Below are 25,345 nucleotides of genomic sequence, written 5' to 3' on the forward strand. Positions count from 1 at the left end.
CTTTACGTTTCAAACAATGTTTTGTCTATGATAAAGACAAAAAGATACAATGTATCTATTTCTTGCATTTTGACATGTTCCACAAAAACCATATAGGATTCATATTACCTTCGTCCGTTGTTATGCAGCCAAGAAACAAGGGGATTTTCTGGAATTGAAGATATGGCTTTACCTGGATCTAGCTCTATTGTTGGTATATTTGCAGCTTTCAATTAATGTTGCTAAATTACAGACAGATATCGTAGCATATTAATCCTAAGACTAATTGTTACTTTTTTTTATCACTGTATAGTATTTTGATATGTCTAGGCCTGTTCGAGCTTGTCTCTCCTATGGATTAATCAAATATGTATATATGCGTATATTCGGAATAATAAATAGTTGAAGTCGAACTTATTAAATGGCTACGCCATTTATATGGTATTGCTGGTGACCAGCTTTCAAGTGTTTATTTTCATTTTGATTATTAATCGTTGCTTGCGAAAGGATCAACAGCAATAGTATAGTAGCAAGGAGCTAACTTTTGGGGGTTAGGAGGAGGAAATTCAATCCTGATAGTTGTTGTTGATTTTCTCACACGAGTGAGACAATTCCTTAAGATTTGTAGGATCCACACTCCCAAAATTTGAGGTCACTACTTAAAAAGGCTGTTTTAATATATTGTCGATTAAATTTATCTTTTAACGGCATGGATAAAGACTGTATCCAACTAACGAAACAAAAACTTTTTATTTGGCAATAGAGAACATAAAGAACGAAAATGAGAAACTAGCATACAATAAATTATAAATACTGTTACAAATCTTGTCCGATTATAGAATCAACTGAAAACGATATCTTTGGCTTCTTAGTAATGGGTGAATTCAGGGCACTTTTTGGACACAGATCAGACTGCGCAGATTGTTTGATTGTCGAACTCTCATGCAACATAGTTATGGTTTTTTGTGTTTGGAATAGTTCACCAGCGAGGAACAGCTTTCGTTGAAATTCCTGCTGCTGACGATATAGCATCAGGCCTAGCTCCAGTGTCAGTAGTGGTGATTGGAAACCAGCAGAAAGCATAAGTCTTTGCTGGTTTTCTACGGCTACTTGTTCCCTATGTAGCATTACCTCTTCCAGTTCTTTGTCAGCGAATGCACGTCGTTTGCGCATTCTTTCACAGACACTTTGAGGAAGCATTGGGCTAGGGGCGACTGATGTCAATCGAGTCATTTTTTGTTGATAACCTGAAACAAAAATCATTTTGAAACATTGCTACTTCTAAAAAATGTTATTTGATAAAGTTATCTTATAAAATTTTTGCCTTGTGTTTAAGTTCACATGAATTTCACATGAATATTTCCCCGATGTTATTGTTAGGCTAAAAAATCAGGGAAATTTTTGGTAATTTACTCATAGGCATGACTTAAAAAAAAAACAGTGGTAGAGCTAGGTAGACAGTTTGAGATTTCAAAACCCATTTCTCAGATCACAGAAATCACGAAATGTTATTTAGAGGGCTTTCCATAAACTAGGGTAAGTATTCTGAGAAGTGCAACAATTTCAATCGCTACCTATTTTTCGCTATCTTTTTCTAGCCGGTAGTGACACTTTTCGGAAATGTAGAGGGAGGGACGGGGAGGAGGGGGGGGGGGGGTAAAACATATTTTTAAAAATCTAGTGTGATTGAAATCACAAGTTTCAATGAAAATACCAAACAAATATATTTGTACAAAATCTGGGGGGATAATTGGGGGGGGGGGGCAAATGCTCCCCCGGATTTTCAGAGTTCTACTTAAAAAAGGTGGATCGGAATAAAAGGAAAAGCGATAACATTATTAAAATGCACTACTTCTATTTGAGAAGATTCTACTTCCGATGAAAAGCAGGAAGAACGGGTTAACAAGGTTACACTGGACGTGGATTTAGAAAGACCAAACTAAACAAAGGATAGCTTAGCCCAAGAAGGTTCAAAAAGGTCGCAACGGTTTTTGTTCAAGTCAATGCCGACAACAAGCGGTGCCTTTGTCGATGTTCCGCAGAGACACTAATGAGTCATTTTAAGCAAAGAAATGTGATGCAGCCTCTTCAATGATTATCGGAAGGCTGACATACGCGTGCTAAAAGATCAACATCTCAAATTTATGTCGTTATCACCAGAACATCAGAGTTTAATGGTCATTTATCATTTGAAGAACTTCCAGAAGTCCTTGGTAAAGTTTAACAGTGTCAGATTTTTTCTACCTGACTTAATGTCCATGTAGCCACGGTATATTGGATATCCTGTACGAAAACAATTTCCTTCTTAAACCTAATAAACTTATATTTCTATTTTGTCTCAAAAATAGTGTAGTCGCTGGACCAGCTATCTGATACAAAAATGCAAGACACATTTTATTGAGGAGGTAAGAGGGACATATTTTTTTGAAATAGCGAAAAGAAGGAAATCATTGTTGAAATTATTAGAAATAACGGGGAAATTATAAAATCCTTATGTTTTGTGAAACCCTGTGCTCTTAGCCCCCCTGCCCTCATAGGCAAATATTCTGATGTAAAATAGCTTTCTAAAAATATTAGAAGAAAGGGCACTCATCCTCCGCATACACATATAAGATGTCTGTCACTCTTTACTTTCGATTGAAAAAAATATAACACAATTTTGCTTGAAAAGCCCTCTTCTTAGCTCCATAAAAAGTCACTAATGATATATCATGTTTAAAATTCATGACCTTAGTTCTTCTTTGTATGAATATTCTTTACTAGTAAAAAGGAAAGGTATTACTAGTAAACAAAATAAATTATACTAGACTGTTAAAATTTGCAGGCATGTGAATGAACTCTGAAAACCTTTCATAATTCAAAATTAAATATATATTTTTTGAACTGGTATTGTTTCCTTTTGTTAATGCTAGTCAATCTTTAGCAGGGAGTTATGATTCTCTGATAGTGAGCCAAATCTATCTTTACTCTACCAAAGAAAAAAATTAGAAAAGACATTATATTGGCAAATCAGACACCTTAATGACATTTTATTGGCAAATACACAGATCCAAAACTTCAAGTTTTCCCGTCATTTCACAAGTTTTAAACACGTATTACACGACCACAGACCAGTACCCATGAATACTTTTTTTTCGGCTCGTCTTGTATTCCAATTTTGCTGCTAACTGTCGAAAAAAAAGAATACATATTTTTTTTTAAGAGTGAAGTTTAAACATAAACAAGCAGAAGTTAACGAATACATGAGGGCCGACTAACTCCCCTCAACCCTCTGGTCTTAGCACTAAAGTTTGACAAGTTCTTTCTGAAAGAGCCCAAGGATCATTGACAGCTTAATAGTCTTGGCCTAAGTAAAGAACGATAGGGCTTCAATGAATTATTTATTTTCCCAAAGCCACTTCGCATGGAAAGAGTTATCGTAAAAATATCAGTAGTGGCCCATTCCATTAGAAACTGAAAATTGTAGTGTCTTTCTTTAATGTCAAAAGTAATTGGACGGTAACCAGCTTCCCCCTAACACCCATTAAGCTGTTCTACCTCAAAGATGTCCCATCAAAATTTTTAAATAGCCATTTTGTTAAAAATAGTTAGAAGGTTCAATAACCTGCCTCTGGGGATGCTTTGCCCCCAGGACCCTTGGGGCAAGGGCTATAAAGTATGCAAGATCTCCATTGTTTACATTAAGGTTTTGTTAGTAAGAAAAGGGGGCAAGTTTGATCCTGGGTCTCCAAAAAACCAAAGACTATTAAGCTCATATTTTCAGACAATGATGAACAAAATCAAAACACACTATGTGCATACTACTGCTACTATTACTGGTATTACTGTTCCTCATCCTACTACTGCTTTCACTACTACAGCTAATCCTACAGCTACTGGTACTATTAATACTATTACTACCGCTAATAGTAAATGCTACCACTACTACTACTGCTGAGACTGCGACCACGACTACTTGTTATTGTGACTGCAACAACATGCGACTACGATTACTTGCGACTGCTATTACTTGCAACTACGATTACTTGAAACTACTACTGCTTGCAAATGATGCTGCAATTGCTTGGGACAATGACTACTTATGACTTTAACTACTTCCAACTGGGACCACACTCAAATGTGGATGCGACCACTTGTGACTGTAACCCGTATTTCCAGCTGCGACTGATTGCGACTGCGACTGTGTCTACTTGTGACTGTGACTTTTTACAACTACGATTACCTGCGACTGCAGCTACAAGTACTTGTAATTGTGACCAAACAGTATTACGACTATTTGTGACTATGACTGCATATTCTTTTACGACTGTAACTACTTGCAACAACGACTGTGACTGCTTTGGTCTGTACCTGCAACTACTCATGACTGTGACTACTTGCAACTACAACTGTGACGTCTTGTAACTGCGACAAATAACTACTGTTACTAGTTGTGACTGCAACCACTAATATTACTACATCGATTGTAACTGTGACTACTACTGCAACTACTGCTGATACTGCTACTGCTACTACTACTACTACAAGTATCGAACGAAATCAAAAGAGTTTAAGCGTATTCAGATTTTCAAAATGGCATAGATGCAATATCTCAAGAACGGAATACAGGTGACTAAGTTGACTGGAAAAATCGAGGAGGTGTAACAATAAATCAAAAGATAATATGTGTATCCATATTGTCAAAATGGCGTTTCTGCTAAATAAAAAGAATGGAAAAGTTTATTAAGTTGAAACTTCATGAGAATATCCAGGGGGATGTTTAACTGAGTAGAAACACTTTTTTTTGTATATAGATGGATAAAAGCAGGTATCGCAATATCTCAGGAAAGGCTAGGGCTATTAAGTTAAAACTTTCAGGGCATGTTAAATGGAATGTTGAACTAAATAAAAAGACATCCATTTACTTGAATAATATTCAATGCACCCATCCATCCAAAGTTCTATAAAACAACCATCTTTTTTAAACTTGTTGCAAAATTTTGTCCAAAATATTAAGCCGAAGACAAGCTGAAATAAAACCAGTTACAATAAATTCAAGCGCAAAACGTCCATAAACCACCATTAATAAAGCAAAAAAAAACCCAATAGAAAGATAAATTACAATAGATAATCAAGTCAAAACTTAAGACGAACAGAAACTACCACATACAGTACCAGGGCTACTTGCCCTCTATACAGGGGTGCCAACAGATGAAGAAAACGCCACTATATTCTTGAAATAAAAATCGCTAATTAAGCAAAAACATCACTTGCTTCTTGAAAATAAAACTAAATCAACAACAAAAAAACAATAAATTTACAATTTAGCTGCTTCAACAGGCAATATGCATCTGTCATTTTATATCACCTGTTTTAGTCTGTTTTTGCCTTTTATCAGTATGATGATTTGTTTTTGCATATATAACACAAAGGCACCAGTAGAGGGATGAGCGTAATTCCCACCCTAGATAACTGAAAAAACCTTCACTTTGATATTTATATTTTTCTAAAGTAAAAATCCCCCAAATTGTGAAAAATGGCGGCCCCACCTCCTGCATTTTCCTTATTTGGTACCGTTACCTTATCCTACCAATATGTGAACCAGGACTAGAGGTGGACTAACCAATATATTTGCTTTTCTTGTTCAGATTTTTTGTCCATTGTAAACCCTTACAAATCAGAAACCATTTTCCTCCTCACAGAAAATTCTCCACTTGGAAAATCCCTTCCTGCAGAGAATCCCTTGCCGCAGAAAATCTCCCCTCGAAAAATTTCACTACATGGAAACAATTGGCAAATTGCAAAACTTACTACCCTTTCCCCGAGGCTTGTTGGGAGTCATTTTATCCCAAGAGGCAGAGTTATTGAACCTTTCAATTACACCGAATTGGGGAGGCGGCACCCCCCCCCGTAGAAAATGCGAGGTAAAAAGGGACAAGGTGAGTCAGGGCATCATGGGCCTTGCCAAAAAATTCTTAGGGGAGGAGGGTGACAAGTACTACCAGGAGCTTTTTTTTTATCGATTTTAAATGGTAATTTTCCTCTTTTCCTATATAAAATGTTTAAATGTAATTAAACATCAGATAACACTATTGCGGAGGCCATGATGGCTTCAGCCACGTAGAAGAACAAGTCACGCAAAACTTCCGTCCGTATGAACAATAATACCCGTCTCCGTCCACCCTGAACTTCGTTAGTACAATTATTACTAAAAACTTATTTAACAGAACTACTGTTCATCGAAATGGGAAGCTACCAACCAATTTACAATTATTGGTACATACACGTTAACAACAATAAATCGTGGGTTTATTGGGCTGGTAGCCCATATTGTATCTTGGTTAAGCTTGGGCATGAATTGAAAACGATCAGGAATTAAATACAGAAGAAAAAAACTTGTTTCAACTATAAGTAACGAGTAACAATAAAACCTAAAACAAACAGAAATTATTCTGTATTTGAGGTAGTGACCCCCTCCTCAAAACCTCACTCTTTATACTAAAGCTGTTTTTTTCCAAAATTGTTTAAAAGCGACTGCTGAAACACAAGGGCCGTTGAGCCGGAAGACGAAACTTTTTTAAAATACTAGTTGGTAACAACTGTTTCGGTAGAAAATGGTTGAAAAGCAGGCTAAATCTTAAAACAGAGCACTAGAGCTTTCGATTTCCAGTTGAATTAACCCCCTCCAAAGTTTATACGACCACCCTTCCCATAATACCTTATATCTTAACAATGTAAACTTGTATGGCCAATAGCCATTGCCCTTGGGGCTGAAAGGGGGCTTTGAAACCCGGAGACAGGTCTATTTGACCTTTGGACTATTTGGACAAAACAGTTATCTCAAAATTTTGATCTGATGCGTTTGGGGACAAATCGGCGTAGGGGGTGGCTTGTAACCCTCAAATTTCTTTTGACTCTTTAAAACGGGCACTCGAACTTTTAATTTACAATCGAATAAGCCCCCTCTGAAGTTCATACGGCCACCTTTTCCATATTAAGTGCCTCTGAAAAAAAATTAATACATTGAACGCTTGCGGCTCTTTACTATAGGCAACACTATAGCCTTGCCTCTGAATTAAACAGGCGAGTCGAACTTTCAATTTCTATTCTAATGAATATCTGATATTAAACATGGGGAAGTTGACGGGGATAAATTTGTTGGGGAATTTTTTGCGGGGATAACTTTCCGGGAGTAATTTTGGGGGGAGAGGCCTACACCCACTGAATCGAAAAGTTATCCTCAAAATTCTTATCGGATATCTTTGGAGAAAAAATGGGCATGAGAGGGGGACTAGTTGTTCTCCAACCTGTTTGGTCATTTAAAAAGGCAAAAACTTCTGATTTCCATTTTAGTTATCCCTCTCCCGATCTTCTAGGGCCATTAGTTCTAAGACAATCATCCCTAGAATCAAAACACATCCGTGATCTTTCTTCTGGCCAAATATACAAAATTCCACATTGTTGTAAGAGGAGCTTGAAGCCTTTATTAGGGTTAGTTTTTTTATTGTTTAAATTTATAGAGTTGTAAGAAAGTCAAACTTTAGCGTAAAGAGCGAGGCGTTGATGAGGGGACAGCCCCTTTCATATACGGAATAATTTCTGTTCGTTTTAAATTTTAATGCCGCTCCTTACTTTCAGTTTTAAAAAAACTTGTTTTTTTTTTTATTTAATTTTTGAACGTTTTTGATTTAATGCAGGGTTTGATTTTGGCTCACCGTACATGAATAATTAAAACAAAATTTGCATATTAATTTTACTTTTATCTGGTTAAATGGCTTTCTCAAAACTTGTTTAATTTTATTTACGAACGTTTTTATTAGTAATAAATATACGTAACTTACGAATTAACTTACGTAACGAACTTCTATATTCATATATTTTTAATACGTATATTAGGGGGTTCGCCCCCTAGTCAATACCTTGCTCTTTAAGCTAAATTTCGAACTTCGTTCCAATTCTTTATAAATAACCCCTTAACCACAAAGGCCGTTAATTAGAATAAATAGCTCTTATGAAAGTAAAAAATCTTTGGCTTAAAGAGCGAGTTATTGACTAGGGGGTAAACCCAATGATATAAATAGTATTTTCTGTTCGTTTTAAGTTTTGACGTTGCTCCTTACTTTCAGTTGAAAAACTTGTTTGTTGTTTTTTATTTAATTTCTGATCTTTTTTTTAATAATGATGGGAAATCCGGTGCCCCCTTCATAGCAGCTTCCACCATGAAAACTTCCTTCATGGAAAGATCCTCCCAAATAACCCCCGACCCACTCCCCCCCCCCACGACCATAAAAAATCCCCCTTGAAAACGTCTTTAAACTTCCCAATAACGAATACTATATGTTAATATTGGGTAAACTTCATAACTTTCAGCCCTCCTCCCGGGGACTCCAGGGGATTGAGTCATCCTAAAAGACATATGTATCATATTTTCAACCATGTTGAACGAGCGTGGGAGGGGGCCTAGTTGTCCTCCAATTTTTTTTGGTCACTTAAAAAGGGCACTAGAGCTTTTAATTTCCGTTTGAATGAGTCCTCGCATGATATTCTAGGACCACTGGGTCGATACGATCATCCCTGGGGAAAAAAAAAACGCATCCGTGATCTTTCTTCTGGCAAAAAAAAATGCAAAATTCCACTTTTTTTAGATAGGAGCTTGAAACCTCCACAGTTGCTTTCTCTGATACGCTGAATATGATGGTGTGACTTTCATTAAGGTTCTATGAATTTTAGGGGGTCTTTCCCCCTTTTTTCGAGAATCAGCCAAATTTTCTCAGGCGCGTAACTTTTGATGGGTAGGATTAAACTTGATGAAACTTGTATATTTGAAATTAGCATTAAAATCGGATTCTTTTGATGTATCTAATGGTATCAAAATCCCGTTTTCTACAGTTTCGGCTACTATTGAGCCGGATCGCTCATTACTTACAGTTCGTCACCACGAACTGTTTGATTGTTATCAAAATTACATGTTTTAGAGTTTCGGTTACCAGAGGCGCAGCTTGGGTTTTGAGTTTGGAGGGGGGATATAAGGAATGTGCCGACAAAAACATCCAGTTTGCCGACAAATGCAGACAAAAGTTAAAAAAAGGACAAAAAAGACCCTTTTTGATCTTACAACAGCTTTTGCTATATACAAAAAAAGAGAGAAATTTGGAATATTCAAAATAAGAGTATGGAAACCGGGTTTAACAGTCAAACAGTTTGTGGTAACAAAATCTAAGTAAGGAGCGATACGGGTCAATAGTAGCCGAAACTCTAAAAAATAGAACTTTGATATAAACATATATATCAAAATAATTGGCTTATTATGCTGATTCCAAATATATTAGATTCATTAAGTTTATAGCTTCCCATTAAAAGCTACGAGCCTGAGAAAAGTTGTGTGGTTTTCAAAAAAGAGTGGAAACATCCGCTAAAAGTCGAAGAACTTTTATGAAAATCACACCATCACTTTCACCGGACCGGAGAACCCTACTCTAGAGGTTTCAAGCTCCTCTCTGGAAAAAAGTGAAATCTTTTATTTTTTGCCACAAGAAAAATCACGGATGCGTCGTGTTTATTTATTTATTTATTTTTTCCAGGGGTGATCATATCGAACCAACGGCCGTAAAACATTGCAACAGGGCTCATTTGAACGGAAATTGAAAGTTCTTGGGCCTTTTTTAAGTGACAAAAAAATTGGAGGGTAACTAGCCACCTCCCACGTCCCTTTTCCTAAAAGAATCGTTCACTCAAAATTTTAAGATAGCCACTTTGTTCAGCATAGTTGAAAAGTCTCAAAATTACACCTTTGGAGATAACACGACCCCCCCCCCCTACAGCCTCTGGGAATAGGTCTTTAAGTTATGAAATTTGCCCATTGTTTACGTATAGCATTTGTTATTGAGGAGTATACAGACACTTTTAAGGGGGGGGGGGGAATTTGTGCTTAGGGTGGATTTCCATTGGTTTAAGTTTCCGTGGGAAGGGAAAGTTTCAGGAGTGAACTTTCCAGGGATTTTACATTGGGGGGATTTGACAGAATTCCTCTACGAAATTATTTTTATTTGTCTCATTTTCTCTTGGCCAACTCAACTTTGCATGTCGAGATTTTCCAAGGAAATTGTCCAGGAAAAAGTTTCATCGTATTTTGATATCCGGGAAAAAATTTCTATGGAATGGGGGATTTCCGGAGTGATTAGAAAAACGATTAAAGCTTAAAGTCTTTTTTCAAATGAAAGTGTGCCAAGGATAATTTTTCAGGCTGAATGGTCTGCAAGACATTTTACGGATGGGGAAGGGGGGGTGAGAATTTTCAGTAAGGATGGAATTGTCAGGAAGGAATTTTAAGGGAGGTTTTATTATTCGTGGAAGGAGTTTTCCGAGAGGGGAGGAAATTTTTCATAAATGGTTAGCCAGATTTACCGGAATTATTTAAGAAAAAAATCAGAAATTAAATAAAACAATTTTGTTCAACTGAAAGTAGGGAGCAACATTTAAACTCAAAACAAACAGAAAATTTTCTGTATATGAAGGGGTTGCTCCCCTCCTCAATACATTGCTTGAAATACAAGGGTCGTTTAATTAGCACAGGAACAGTCTGCTTTTGATAATAATCATAAAAGTTTTTTTGATTCTCCCCCCCCCCCCCTTTTTCGCATTTTGATTTGTCCTCTTTTGCTGCTATGACGAATAACTCTTCTTAAAACACTTGCATGCTCGCGTAAATGTGGATTTGATTTATTTTAGGAGTCTCATTGGAAGATGGGGTGGCTATCCAAAAGGTGTAAAAGTATTAAAAAAAATTAATAAAAACAGAAAAACTTAAAAAAATTATATCTAAATTTCCATTGCTTTTATCACTCCCTCCACTAAATAGTAATGAAGAAGTAATTTCGTCACGGACAGTTTTTTCTGGGGGAGGGGTTAAGCTGTAAAGACACTAAAAAATGGCATTAATGTAGAGAATTAAGAATTTAAGAAAAAAAGGAAAAATTATCTGACTCTTGGAGGTTCTGGGCCCAGAGTCCCTTCCCATGTGAATGCATGGATGTTTTTGGTTGATTTATATCTCTTCAATCCCATTTTGAGAAGCCCAGATCCAAGACTAGTGATTTGTCCATTATCAGGATCAAATATTTCCAGATTTTCAACCTGAGGGGCGTGCCTCGGGAAAAGAATCTTCTCATTAGGAAAGAAGACAAGAACAGCTCATTTAGGGCTTGACCTTGTTTGTCCACAGGCAACTAATCAAATAGATGAAAGCGGATGTAACAATCAGTAAGAGGAAATGAGATATAGGAAGTGAAATGAGAGGTATAATGCTACTAATTTCATAGGAATTCAAAAATTCTTATTAGACAGAATGACGCCAAGCCGTGGGATTCTATACAAGATTGAAACACGAACCTTCACACTCATGGGAAGTGACAATTGGTGTACTGTATTCTCAAGGGTGATTCAGCGCGCAAGGCATACCCCTTTTTTATCCGTATGTTGTGTTAGTCCTAGAATTCTAGGATTGAAGGGTATGCTCCCACACAGGTGCACACCCGCGGGGTTGCTAAAGAGGCTGTATACCCCCCCCTCAAGAGAAAATTAGCTGAAAATCTTAAAATTTTCCCTTTGAATACCGGTTTTTATAAGGAACTTTAAAAGGTTTTCCGTTGGTTGGTCCAGGGACCCGCGGTCAGCCCCCCAAAGATTTTTTCTGAGTGCGCTACTGCTCCCACAGGTGCCACCCCGAGCGATGACCATAGTCCCAAGAAAACAAATAACTTTGTGTTGAAAGTAATCTGAGGTTAAATTAGTATTAATTAGATTTAAATTTGCGATACCATCAGTTAGCTTGCAAAATACTGGGCATCATTCAAGGTTGTGTCGTTGCGTATAGGCGAAAACTTACAACACCGATTAGGTTTCGACTCGGTCAAAGTTGATATTTTCATGCCCAGGTTGTCCACTGTGATTAAATATTCCCTAAACTAAAAACAATATATTTAGCCTCATAGTTGACAAGTGAATAATGATTCCGTTATATGGTTTACTAAATGTATGCCAAGTCGTTGACAATAAATTATAACGAAAGATTAATAGGAAAAAAATTAAATTTTTAACTTCATGTTTTCTTTATTTACGCTCCCTCTGCATGATCAATACAATTTTTCATTAACAATTATATTACAAGTTTATTCCGGACGTAGCTCCCAGAGTGCAACACACATAATCAGGATATTTTGTTAATTTTTTATTTGAACAGCATCTTCTGGAGGTCGTAAACATAAAGACGTAAAAAAATTTTGTTAACAATAGTTGGCGATTGTATGCTGGTCATTAGGCTATTTTTTTTTATAGAAAATCTTTTTTTTTTAATTTTTCAGTTACTATGGGTCGTAGTTTACTCTTTGCTAGGTTACAAGTGTGACAGCCACTTGGTACTCTAATAGAAGAAAGGAACGCTTTAACGAATATGTTTTTGCGTCTTGGGAGAGAAGGGGAGAGACCTCTAGGCCCTAAAGCTTCAATTGCCACCATAGATTCCCCAAAATGAAATTAATGTAAGTTGCCTGTTTCATAAAGAGAGAGAGAGAGAGATTTATTCTAAACAAACAAACAAACAATTTAACATCAGTTTAGCGGCCACCCCAAGAAGTAAAAACTTGTCCAAGGGGGTGGCCAAAAGCACTAACATAACAAAAAATTGACAAGAAGCAATTTTGAAGCAATTGACAAGAATCAGATGCCTGTGTCCATCGCTTGGCGAAGTATAAAGACGTACCAAATGTTTCCATGCGCTAAAAGCCACAATTTAAATGATTGCTCAGTTTCCAAGATGTATAATTTTGGGTAATTCACCATAACCTCACCTCAAATCATTCATGATTATGACCAGCAAGTGCAGTACCTTGATTATGACCAGTAAGTACCCTTATCAATGCAAAAATTTAGAAAAAAAACTAAATTAATACGAGGAATATAAAAACAGGTATTTGGAAAACAACATGTATTTCGGCAAAACCTAGTCTTTATATTAATTACAATTATATACAATTAGATTAATTTTTCAACGGTGCATAAAAAGTTATTAGCGTAAAAATGTTTGCGTATTTTAGAAAAGAAGAAAACGTTCCCAGAAAGTGGCAGCCCTTTAGCTGCCACTGTCAGCTGACAAAAATTGACAGAAAGTGGCAAAAATTTTGCTGACAAAAATTGAAAGTTCCGCTGGTTTTTTTGGGAAGGGATATCGCATATGCGTATTTCTGTTTTTGTCTTGTTTCACAGTTTTTTTTTTTTTTTTTTTTTTTTTTTTTTTTTTTTTTTTTATGGGTTGTAGGTATCAAACAAATGGTCGTACAAAATTCAGTTGATATTATTTGACCGGAAATGGTATTTCTAGGTCCCTCTTTGCGTAGAAAAGGAGATCGAGCGGAGCCAAGGTGACGTTTCATTGTCATCTTATGCCGTAAATCGCCTATTTTGGCGGGGACATTTGACCAAAATACAATAAAACAAAAATTCCAAGATTGCCGACTAGTTTGAAACTATTGTAAGCCCTTCAATACCAAGTTTTAGTAAAAACCAAGCACAGTTTGTGAAACATGGTTGGTTGGGTTACAATGTTGTAGTATTAGTCTTGTAATGAAAAAGTTCAGAAACTAAAAAATACAGACTGTGATATAATACGAATGCACGAGTCTACATACTGTGTTTTGTTTCGGATACGTACATTGCAATTGAAGCCTGGTGTTTGTAATTAGTAATCTCAAAAACTCTAAAATATCAACTTTGGAGAAATACCAGGCCTACATAAGGTACGCTACGCTCTTACTATTTTGTTGGTTATGAATCAACGAAGAGAGGCAAAGATGTATTATCGAGTGAGACTATCTCAGAATATGCTGTATTGTCACCACCCTTGGCTTTCTGAGCCACCTACGGATGGGAGCTTGGGTCTTCGACCCTCGCTAATGGAATTCGGAAATAGTGAAAACCTAGCCTGATAAAAGATTAGTCTATACTTTGACCAAAATTGGACCGGGTATTGTGGGACCCACCTTTAAAAATAAAACTTAACCCGATGCGTATTCCTTTTTCATGTAAGCTATTGGATTAAAAGTTTATTACCCTGAGACACATTTCATTTGGAATAATCGTGCTTTTTTCAACTAAATTTTTTTATAATATGATATTCGTATTTTGAAAGTGTTTTATATAAAAAAAATACACTGGGATTTATTTCAGGGGGCCATATTTCAGTAAGGAAATAGGGGGCAAATGTCAAAACAGTAGTAAATTATAGGTGAATTTCTTATATGGGGAGGAAGGGGGGACAATATAAATGAAATTTCGGGTACTTATATATGTCGGTGAAAAGCCTCTGTTTAGAATATTAAGGCTTTTTAAATCGAGCTTAGCTCGTCTTTTATTAAACTTACACATTAAAAAAAAAAATTTTGGCCTAAATGGCTCTTTTGATATATCTATTTGGCGACAATCCACAATTCTGTAAAATTTGAAATTTCTAGCCTTTTAACTCGAAATCGAAGCAATTAAATTTAACTCCTCTCGTATTACAATTCCTCTCTTCATATTTGGGTGTTATATGTCGTAGGAAGCTCTTGACTCGGAGTGGTCGTTTGACCTTTCGGCAGCTGGATGGTGTCTTGGAGGTTACGACGGACACTGCCATTAAGACCATGTCGAAGCATTAATGATGAGTTTAGTGAAATCAGATACTTCAAAAATTATTAACTCGGTTAATACAATACGGAAGATGTGTGGTTTCGAAAGGTTTAGAAATGAAACAGCTGACTATATCAGTCTGCCCTAATCGTAAGGAAGCTGACTTGAAAAAGGAAAAACAAATTCAAGCATAATTATAAACTTTTAAATAGAGATTTGTAATGACTTGTAGTAGCGTAAATTAAGGGGGGGGGGCATTTGTCTTCCTAAATCTTGTAAAACACCTTTTCGGGGATATTTACTTTAAAAAAATGTTTTTTATGTTTTGTTTTTCATAGAGAAAACTGAAAAAAAAACAACGAAATCACCCCTAAGATTAAAAAAAAATATACTTACACCCCCTACATTTTCACTAATTGACGCCACTAATGACATGCCATTAAAACTAGTTTAAAAAAGGTTTAGGCCCACTAAGTAAAATGCTGTGTTGATTTGGTTTTTCCGTTTTGCCTCCCTGCTCTATGACGAGTGGTTAATTAAAATAGACATTCAATGGTAGTGGTCATACCAAAGAGATGTAAGGTAATCGAGGTATGAGGTTTAAATATTTTTTATGTTATAAGATTTAAAGGAAAGACTTTAGTAATAAACATCTATCGCTAGGGAAATTTGAAATTTTTGGTGGCTGCTCATTCTCATAAAGGCCATTCAAAAAGGTTTTACTGATACCAAGATTCAGCCAGCTCGAATTTCAGCCACATCACATTTTCCACGGAATTTTTAAGAATGGTCAGAAAATCAATATAAATTCTGATTGGCTCAAATTAGCGCTAGTGAGATGGCACCAGTTTCCAGAAATCACATGCACCAGGTAGCATGCGCCAAGCATGGTTTAAATGTGCTAAGCATGACAGAAACTGTGCCAAACGTGGCAGAACTGTGCTGCAAATGTGGCATTCTGGAATGTTCACCAGGGGGCGGAAAGTGGGAACCCCATCGAGCACTGGGCAAATCTCTCTGTGAGTGGGCCTTAATTAGTATCTTTTATTCAGTGAGTAATATATCATAGTCATATAAATGTTAGTGTTGTTTTGGAATTTTTTATGGTCAATAAAACAAACCAGACTTACTCTGCAAGACTTCTTTTGCAAATGAGCTTTGTTGAAGAGCTCTGAGATGTTTTTGGTATTGTTTTTTTTGCTCTAAAAGTGCTTCCACAGACTGAGGTTGCCTATGAGTCTTCAATCCTTCTCCACTTTGATGCCTGAAATCAAACTGGCCTTGAATCTATAATTAATCTAAAACATTTGACAACAAAACAACAACACAGACTGTGTTTGCGCATATGTTTCTTGGGGTTCAGCGTGTACCCCTGGAAAATTCCTCAAGGAAACTCCTCCCAACGGTAAATTCTCTCCAGAAATTCTTTCCCGCGTCAAATTTCCCCTGAACATTCTTCTTGGAAAATTTTCTCAACATGTAAAACTGAGCAAACTAAGAGAAATTAAGAAAATAAACCGAATAAAGAAAATTAGTGATTCCGGAATATTCTACCTATATTCTTTTAGAATATATGGTGTAAAATCAAACACTTATGCCAATAGCAATCAAAACTCTAAAAAAGAGATTTTTTTGCCTTTGGCCAAAATTAGCTATTAATGCTGATTCCAATTATATATAATTCATTAAGCTTAATGTTAATGTTACGTGTTTAAGTTTAATATCACACTCAAATTTGCCTGATTTACTGACACTAGGGAAAACACCCTCAAAAGGCAAGTGATCTTAATGAAAATCACACCATAATATTCAGTATATTAGAGGAAACCTTACTATGGAGCTTTTACATATTCCATAAGAGAGTGTTCCCACATTCCTGAGTAAGAAAACCTTACTCTTATGTATAAAAATGCGGAATTTTGCATTTTTTTTTTACTAGAAAAAAAGGTCACATATGTATATTTTTTTTTCTTTCCAGGGGTGATTGTAGCAACTGATGGAAAGAAAAAATCTGGAGAGGGTCCGCTCGGACGGGAAGTAAAAGTTCCAGAGCCCATTTCAGAAAACTATATAAATATTGGGTATTTGACGATACCCAATACATTTTTGTGAACAGGGCTTGATGACTTTTTGAAAACATTTTACTATTGCTTGCTTGTTCTAGCAAAAAAAAAAAAATAATAATAATAGCAATATTACTCAAATCAGTCGGTAAAGATGACCATCTAGACGTAAAATCCATTGCTCCCCTCCCATACATTTTAGCTAATGACACCAATGGTCGGTACCAGACTAAGTCCACGGGAAGTAACAAATCGCACTTCTTAGTTCCAACCTTTTATGTCTGCGCAGTTTCATCTTAGGGCAACTCTTCTACAGTTGCCACTAATTTCAGTGCCACTAAAATAGTTGCCACTAATTTAAATTATTTTCTTTAACCCTGATTTTAGCCTGCTATGCTAACTCAACTCCAAAAATATAAAAAGTTGAAATTCAATTGGAATTTTCAAAATAAATACTATACGATATTCTATTTACACCATATATTCTGCGTATATTTTGGATTATGGGTAGAATATTCTAAAATTCCTGCTTTTCTTTGTTATTTATTTGCCATACTTTCTATTTGGCCGATCAATTTCGCACATCGGAGGAATTCTCCATAGGGGGAAATTTTGCGTGGAGAATTTCCCACGGGGAAATTTTCTACGATGAGGATTTTACGGGTAAAAGGTGGGGAGGAACACGCCTAGCATTGTGATATTTACCTGTTGGGCTCATTGTAAATGAAACCTAAACCGAACAGTAATTACAATGAACAATGAAGAACATCTTAAAACAAATAGAACATACCACATATAAGGTCGTTTCTTTCTCCCTCCTTTCTTATCCGTCCCCCCCTTAAAAGCTACAGCGTTATTGGTTTTATAGGGAACTAAAGACATTGCTTAGATTGATTGTTTTATTTAGCTGATTATTTTTTAAGCGATTGAAATATTGGATTTTTAAGGAAGTAAGGAGTTATGAAAATGCGGACACTCTCCCCCTGGACTTAAGTAGTATTTGCACTTTACTGAAAACTGACCAAACTTGTTAAAGTAAAATAGTAATATAGCCATTTAGTTTCTGAACATCTGTAAGGAATGTAGTTTAACAGTGTAGTTTAAGAGAGAAACCATTAACCATTATTTATAAGATTTGAGCAGAATTAACTTTTCAATGACAACGGAATCTTTTGCTTTGTTAAAGTTTAAATAACGTTCTTGCCTTTTTTGGCGCTAATGGGAAAGTAAAGCCAACTTCATTTTTGGTGATTTATCCTGATTTTAAGTTAGGCTGAATTATTCATATAGTTTTTTTTTCCATTTCTGTTTGTTAGGGTTTGTTCAGGAGCCACCGTAGATATGAGGGGATAACCGCCCTTAGGCCCCAAACGCGAAAGTTTCAATATATTAAAGATGACTTATACTCTCAATAAAACATAGGCTAAACTTTTGTGTAAAAAGTGTGGAGGGTAGAGGGGTTGCAGCCTTCTTCATGCATGGGATAATTTCCATTTGTTTTAAATTTTGCCTTCGAATTTTACTTTCATCGGAAAAAAAAACAAGTTGTTTATAACTAAATTTCTATGCGTCTCAATTTCATATTGAAGATTCTTTCAAATGTGAGAGACTGCAGGGTCGCTTTTAACAAAAACGTTTTTAACAAAAACGTTTAACGAAAGTAAAAACCATGCTTGAAAAAGATGTATCAAAATGTGTTTTAGAGACCAGGGGGGAGGGGATGTTAAAACTAAATTTTTAGATCCTGGTGCCTGAAATCGTTAAAAGTATCTGATGTTTAAAGGACACATATAATTTCTGGGGTTTACTCAACCACTGCTTTCGTCTTTGCGCTGATAAAAATAGGAATAAGGGATACGGATCCTCCAGAGCCATTACTGGCGGATAGTGCGTCAAATTGACGTTGGAGTTGCCGCTATTTTTTATATGGACAAATAGGAAGCCTGTCAACCAGCTTTGCATCAGCGAGGATCGATCCATGGGTCCCGTGTTGCCAAGCAGATCATCAATCCATTATGCTACCACAGAGCAAGACCAGGGATATGATTTTTCATTTCATATTGACAATATACGAGAAATTATTTCCAAGAAGCAATCACAAGGTCTAATTTGCTTCTTATATTAAGCAAAAAATAAAATAAACATAGAAACAACAAAACTAACAAATAAACCTTAAAAAGAAATAAACATGAATTAGATATAATGATCAATAGAGAAATGAAAAGAAATTAGCAAAATATAGCATACAAAAATCGTGTATCCAATATTTAATAAAATAAACTTTACACAATGAATGGTAAAAAAAGCTCGGAGGAGGAAGACATTTACTTTATTTAACATTTCAAGTAAATTAGGGATTTCCTCTTGATTCTTTCTATGGATTATTTTGTTGGGATAAAAGGGAATTTTTCTGGGTCTAAGGATTGCTAGGTCTAAGGGAGGGGGATAACTAGGGAAATACCAGTTTTTTGGGGGGCTATGGGGAGGACTATCGGCAAAACTGGTGCAAATTCTTGTCCTCCTTTAGTAAGGCTAATCAGATTGGCTCTGCAGAAAGGATAAGGAGCTTTACCTTCATGAAAGATAATTCTTAGGCTTTTTTGGTTTAGGTCTATTCTGCCCAACAATTCTCTAGGGATGCCATTATTTCAAGCAGCGCAGGTATACTAAAGGATCGGGTATATAAATGGGAGTAAATTTCTCAAACAATGTGATTTAAGACACAAAGACTTATTAAGGGGCTTATAAAGGGAGAATCTAATGTTTGTAGTTGTTAGATATATTTATTATGGTTACTTCATTTCAAATCAGTTGAAATTGTACCCCTCTTTAGTTTCAGAGTCTCTAACTGGCAGTTCAAGGGGAAAGGGCGAGTGAAAGAAAGGTAGTTTTAAGAAATTTAAGTAGCTTTAAGAAAATCAAAGTTGTTGACATTGAAGGATTGACTGTTATATCATTAGGTGACAGCTTCATCTGATTTTTTTTTTATGAGGATATTTATTGGTCTACCTTTTCTATTCTAGTAACATGTCTCTAAATCAGTTAAATCATCTACAATCTTCAAATATCAGTCAATTCCAAGAATCAATATTTGTGCTGTAAGAGGAGGGAGAACTTCCCCATTGTAACTAAGTACCAAACTGTAAGCGTACTCCAAGAGAAAAAGAAGGGTAGGGAGGAAATGTTTTCTTCATATTGATATCAAGACCCTTCCAGGAAAATAAATACAATTGGAATCACACCAAAAGGAATATCAAAATTATAGCAAACGCTGAAAACAGTCAAAATTTCGAAAATAACAACAATAAAACTAAAACCAATAGAAAGTAAGTTTGTATTTTAAAATGTTATTTTTCGGAGCTGATTATTTTCGGAGCTTATTATTTTTTTTAAACAGTGACAACCGCAAGCTAACCAAAGATGTACTGAGGATAAAAAAGAATAAACCATTTTAGACAACTGTCTATATTTTTGAAAAGCAGTCTTTTATTAATGATCATATTTTCTTTATCAATTTGCAATTAGAATGTGGGGAACCTCATCAATAAAAATTTAGAAAAAGAATGCTAAGCTATAATAAGACATTGCGAATTTACTGAATAGGTCATATTAATTACCGTTTGTAAACACTTAGATTGCATTTGTAGAAAGAAGAAGATATGGGTAAATAAAGACGAATGGGATAATTTAAAAAATAACTGAGGTTGTACTCAAAGGCGTTGGAATCATGCAAAAAAAAAGAAAAAAAAAGAAGAAGCAAGAAAACAATTGAAGGTTGACTCAAAATAATTCCAGTCTCAGTAAGTATAAAAGTATTTGTTTCTTATTATATATGTAACCAATTTGATAGTTGCCAGATGAACTATAATAAAGCAAATGTTGTTTGCTTTTAGTTATCTATTGGAAATATTTTAGAAAACAGCCAGGAAGATTACTTTTCACTAAGATAAATTAAAGAAATGTAATTTTAAAAAAAAAAAAAAATCGTCAGCTTCTTTATGCACAAGCACAACAATCATTTAATAAACATGCTTAACAATAAAATGGGTTCGCCAATATAACTATACGTACCTTCTTAAAGAAACCTGTGCCGCCATAATTTTCTGCCTTTCTACTACCAGCAAACAATTTGGGCATTTGCAATCACGCCATCTGCACAACTTTTTATGCCCTTTTAAGCAAGAAACAACTCCATGGTTGCGACATCGAGCACATTTTGGTGTTCTTAAATGCCGTTTTTGACCTTTCGATTCTTCACATATTTCATAACTGCTTTCGGAGTCGATCGACGACGAGGAAGAACACGGACGTCGAAAAGAATCATCCATCTGGAAAATCATACTATACCATGAAAAAAGAATACAAAAAAAGAAATGATTTATACTGCTTACGCATACAAGTTCTTAATGCAATCTTAGGTAATAGGGTTGCTAAAACACCCAAGATCGACGGAGGGCTCTTTGTGTTAAAAAAAAATATGATTTTCCGTCTTTATTTTAAACAAAATCCACAGGTTTCCCGGTAACGTGTTTAATAAAAAAAAAAAAAAAAAAAAAAAAAAAAAAAAAAAAAAGAAAAAGTTTTTCAGTGTTTTAAAAAATAGAGTTGTGAGAAAGAGTCAAACTTTAGCGTAAAGAGCGAGGCGTTGACGAGGGGACAGCTCCTTTCATGCACGGAATAATTTCTTTTCGTTTTAAGTTTTAACGTCGTTCCTTACTTTCAGTTAAAAAAAACTTGTTTTTTTAATTTAATTTTTGAACGTTTTTGAATTAATGCAGGTTTTTATTTTTGCTCACCGTACATGAATTATTAAAACAAAATTTGAATGTTAATTTTACTTTTATTTGGTTAAATGGCTTTCTCGAAACCTTTTTAATTTTATTTACGAACGTTTTTATTAGTAATAAATATACGTAACTTACGAATTAACTTACGTAACGAACTTCTATATTCATATATTTTTAATACATATATTAGAGGGTACGCCCCCTAGTCAATACTTTGCTCTTTAAGCTAAAGTTCGAATTTTGTTCCAATTCTTTAAAAATGACCCCCTTAATCACAAATGCCGTTAATTAGAATAAATAGCTCTTATGAGAGTACTAAATAATATTTGGCTTAAAGAGCGAGGTATTGAGTAGGGGGTGATCCCAATCATATACGTAATGTTTTCTGTCGTTTTAAGTTTTGATATTGCTCCTTACTTTCAGTTAAAAAACTTGTTTTTTTATATATAATTTCTGATCTTTTTTTAAATAATGCTGGGAATTCCGGCGCCCCCTTCATGGGAATGTCCCTTCCCCCATGAAAACTTTCTTCATGGAAAGATCCTCTCACACAACCCCCGACCCACTCCCCCCCACTACCAGAAAAAATCCCCCCTGAAAACGTCTGTATACTTCCCAATAACCAATACTATATGTTAAAATTGGGTAAAGTTCATATCTTTCAGCACTCCCCCCGGGGACTTCGGGGAATTAAGTCATCCTAAAGGACATAGTTATCATATTTTCGACCATGCTGAACAAAACGGATATCTCAAAATTTTGATCGGGTGACTTTGGGAAAAAAATGAGCGTGGGAGGGGGCCTAGTTGCCCTCCATTTTTTTGGTCACTAAAAAAGGGCATTAGAACTTTTAATTTTCGTTTGAATGAGCCCTGCCACGATTTCTAGGACCACTGGGTCGAAACGATCACCCCCGGAAAAAAAAAAAAACAAACAAAATCGCATCCGTGATTTTTCTTCTGGCAAAAAATGCAGAATTCCACATTTTTGTAGATAGGAGCTTGAAACCTCTGCAGTAGGGTTCTCTGATACGCTGCCTTTTGATAAGTAAGACTGAAGTTAATAAAGCTTGTTTATTTGACAGATTTGAACTATGATCCCTTTAATGCGTATAAGGAAATCAAAATTCTGTTTTCTACAGTTTCGGCAGCCGGTGAACTAGGTCGCTCCTTACATACATGTTCGTTACATCAAACTCTTTGATCATAATACAAAATGAATTAAGTAAAATATACTAGGAACAAACATATTTCCAAAATCTAGCTCAGGGGGGGGGGAGGGGTAAAAAATCTAGGTCATTGCTCCCTGGAGCGTAGCTTGGGTTTTGAGTTTGGCGGGGTATATAAAGAATTTGCCAACAAAATCGTCCAGTGTGCCGACAAATGCTGACACTTCAGCCAATTAAACTAAAAGCACAAGCTAAATTTCAAGGTGTCGAAGCTGCGTATCGACACCATGGAACTGGGGGCGGCGTAACACCTTGGAACATACATGCATGCGTATTTCTCCTGAGGGATGATGGCATCGAAACGTGGTCTTATATTATCCAAATAGGGCTCATTCTAAGAAAAATTTTTATTCGGACGCTCCTTCACACACTCGTTTGAGCGAACGAGAATTATCGAAAGGACATTCATGTATCCTCCCAATTTCAGATGTCTTACAGGAGCATGGTATTACATTCGCCACTAAACATACGTGCAGTCAATAAGGAATTGACCGTTGTCAGGAATTACTGTGTTGGATCAACAGACCATTTATCCTATACAGCTGATGGTTATAGAATAAGGCATTGTTGCGCACCAGCTATTAGGGCAGAATCATGTTGATTTTATTGTGGTGAGGAGGGGATACCTAAGACCTCAAGAGTGTATTTTTCATGCTGAAAGACGCTATTGCAGAAACAATATTTTGAACAAAAATTTGACGAAATTTACCCGTGGTCTTTGGTATATTCTGCGACGAGGGTGTAAAACTAACTTTTGAAAGAAAAGATGTATCCCAGAATTTATTATCAGATTTATATAGTCATTGCGCATATTGTCTAGGATGCCCCCTCCCCCCCCCAAAAAAAAAAGTTATCTTAGTTAATCTATCTTAGTTAAGCTGATGAGAAATAACAAAAATGAAAAAAAAATCCCGCGGGGTTTGTTCTATAGCTGCAATGAAACTCCTCAAAAAGAATATTTTCTTAACTCAGCCAATCAAAATATTTTGGAAATAGAAAGGCATCAGCTAATTGCAACGTTGCCTGTAACCACTACTATTCCAGGAAAAAGTTTCTCCACACTAAGAAGGATAAAAACCTGGCTAAGAAATTGAAAGGACAAGAAAGGCTGAGGGGTTTAGCCCTGCTCACCGTCTGTAGGAACATTGATATCTGCTCTGAAAAAGTAATTGACATTTTTGCAGGGAAGAAAAATCGCTGTTCAGACTTTATTTTGTAAATACTTACTGCACTGAACTTGACAAACCTCTTGGTCAACTTTACGAATCTACAATGTGTATCAGTACTTGGCTCGGTTATGTGGCGCAAAAAGAAAAAAAAAGACCGTAAGACTATTTTCACGGAAGGGTTTTCTTTTGGCAAGCTCCCCCCCCCCCCCCCCCCCCCAACCCCCCCCCCCCCAAAAAATCCGAATATGTCTGTGTTTACTATATACTTATCAGTGTCAAAGATTAAACGCAAATATGAAAATAAACATTTGATTTTTTTTTCCATATTTGCCCTTTTCTTCAAGTACACATATAGATATAATTGCAAATATTATATAAAAAAAGTCTTTCCATGGAGGTACACAATAGTTTTTAGTATAAATAGTAAAATCAACAGCAATGGAAAAATGGCATAGTGTGCTTTCCTACCATACAATACTTCAAGTATACTCCTTTGAAATCCTGCTGTTGTCTTAGAAATGTAATTTTTCACACTGGAAAAGCTTCTAGAACTAGATCGTTTTCCTCTTCGAAAAGGGTGTCTCCATCCTTGTCAAATAGACCAATCAGGCAAAAGTTTGGGTAATTAACATATCACGTAGAAACCTCCATCGTGGACTGCTTTCTTATTTCTATTTATCTTATCTACAGACAGTATGCTTAAACAACATTTTCGAAATTTCAACAGCATCTCGAAGATAGCATATAAGTTCAAAAAACTAAATACTAAATATCATGAAATCGATTCAAAGCATTTTCGCAACTTATAAACTTAAAAAAATGTGCTAAGAGTACCTTTAGCTTTGTAATTTCAGACTGTTCAGGGCAATGAAAGGCAAGCTTAGAACGACCCCTGTCAATAGAAACTGAAAGTAAGGAAAAAAAAATAGAACTTCAACCGGTATTTTATGATGATCAATGTAGAAAATTCCTTAAATTTCGACGGGCTACCGACCCCATTAGCCCCTTAAAAGCCAGAACGTGATTTGTAGATAATTTTCAATAAAACAATTTTCTTTTTTCTTTTTTTTTTAATCTTCAACACGATTTGTCCTTTACTGAAAACGATTTTCATTTCATGCAGTGTGTTTTGATTTTTAATAATATCAGCAGCAACAAAATAATATCACAAGACCAATCAAGGCTTACAAATAAGAGCTACTTGAAGCAAGAGTTGTGCTAACAGTACCCCCTCCCCTGATCTCAAACCATTTAAAAAGATTGAATATCATTTGTGCTTTACTCAGAGCAATATATATTTTGAACAGAGTGGTGTCAATTTGCAAAATATCAACAACTAAAAAGACAAAATATTGATCAGGATCAGAGACAACGCTGTAGCGTTGCCTATAGTAAAGGCCATACTGCTCCAATGTTTTATTATTTATTTATTTACTATTATTATATTTTTTTCCCAGAGGCACTTCATATGGAAGAAGT

At 35.7% G+C, this 25,345-nt stretch overlaps 1 protein-coding gene across 1 annotated transcript; it reads right to left on the reverse strand.

Annotated features, from left to right (window-relative positions):
• Positions 1-710: 710 nt before the first annotated feature.
• LOC148944353 (uncharacterized) lies at positions 711-24,374 on the reverse strand. The gene is made up of 4 exons (XM_089100267.1): positions 24,335-24,374; positions 20,754-21,010; positions 15,750-15,883; positions 711-1,226 (listed from the first exon to the last, which is right to left on the reverse strand). The coding sequence occupies exons 1-4, from the start codon at positions 24,335-24,337 to the stop codon at positions 796-798; spliced, it is 825 nt and encodes a 274-aa protein (XP_088956393.1). The 5' UTR covers positions 24,338-24,374; the 3' UTR covers positions 711-795.
• Between the last annotated feature and the right edge of the window lie 971 nt (positions 24,375-25,345).

This window comes from Artemia sp. Qi Xiang Cuo, chromosome 14, assembly GCF_049724085.1.
Source record: "Artemia sp. Qi Xiang Cuo chromosome 14, ASM4972408v1, whole genome shotgun sequence".
NCBI classification, from domain to species: Eukaryota; Metazoa; Arthropoda; class Branchiopoda; order Anostraca; family Artemiidae; genus Artemia; species Artemia sp. Qi Xiang Cuo.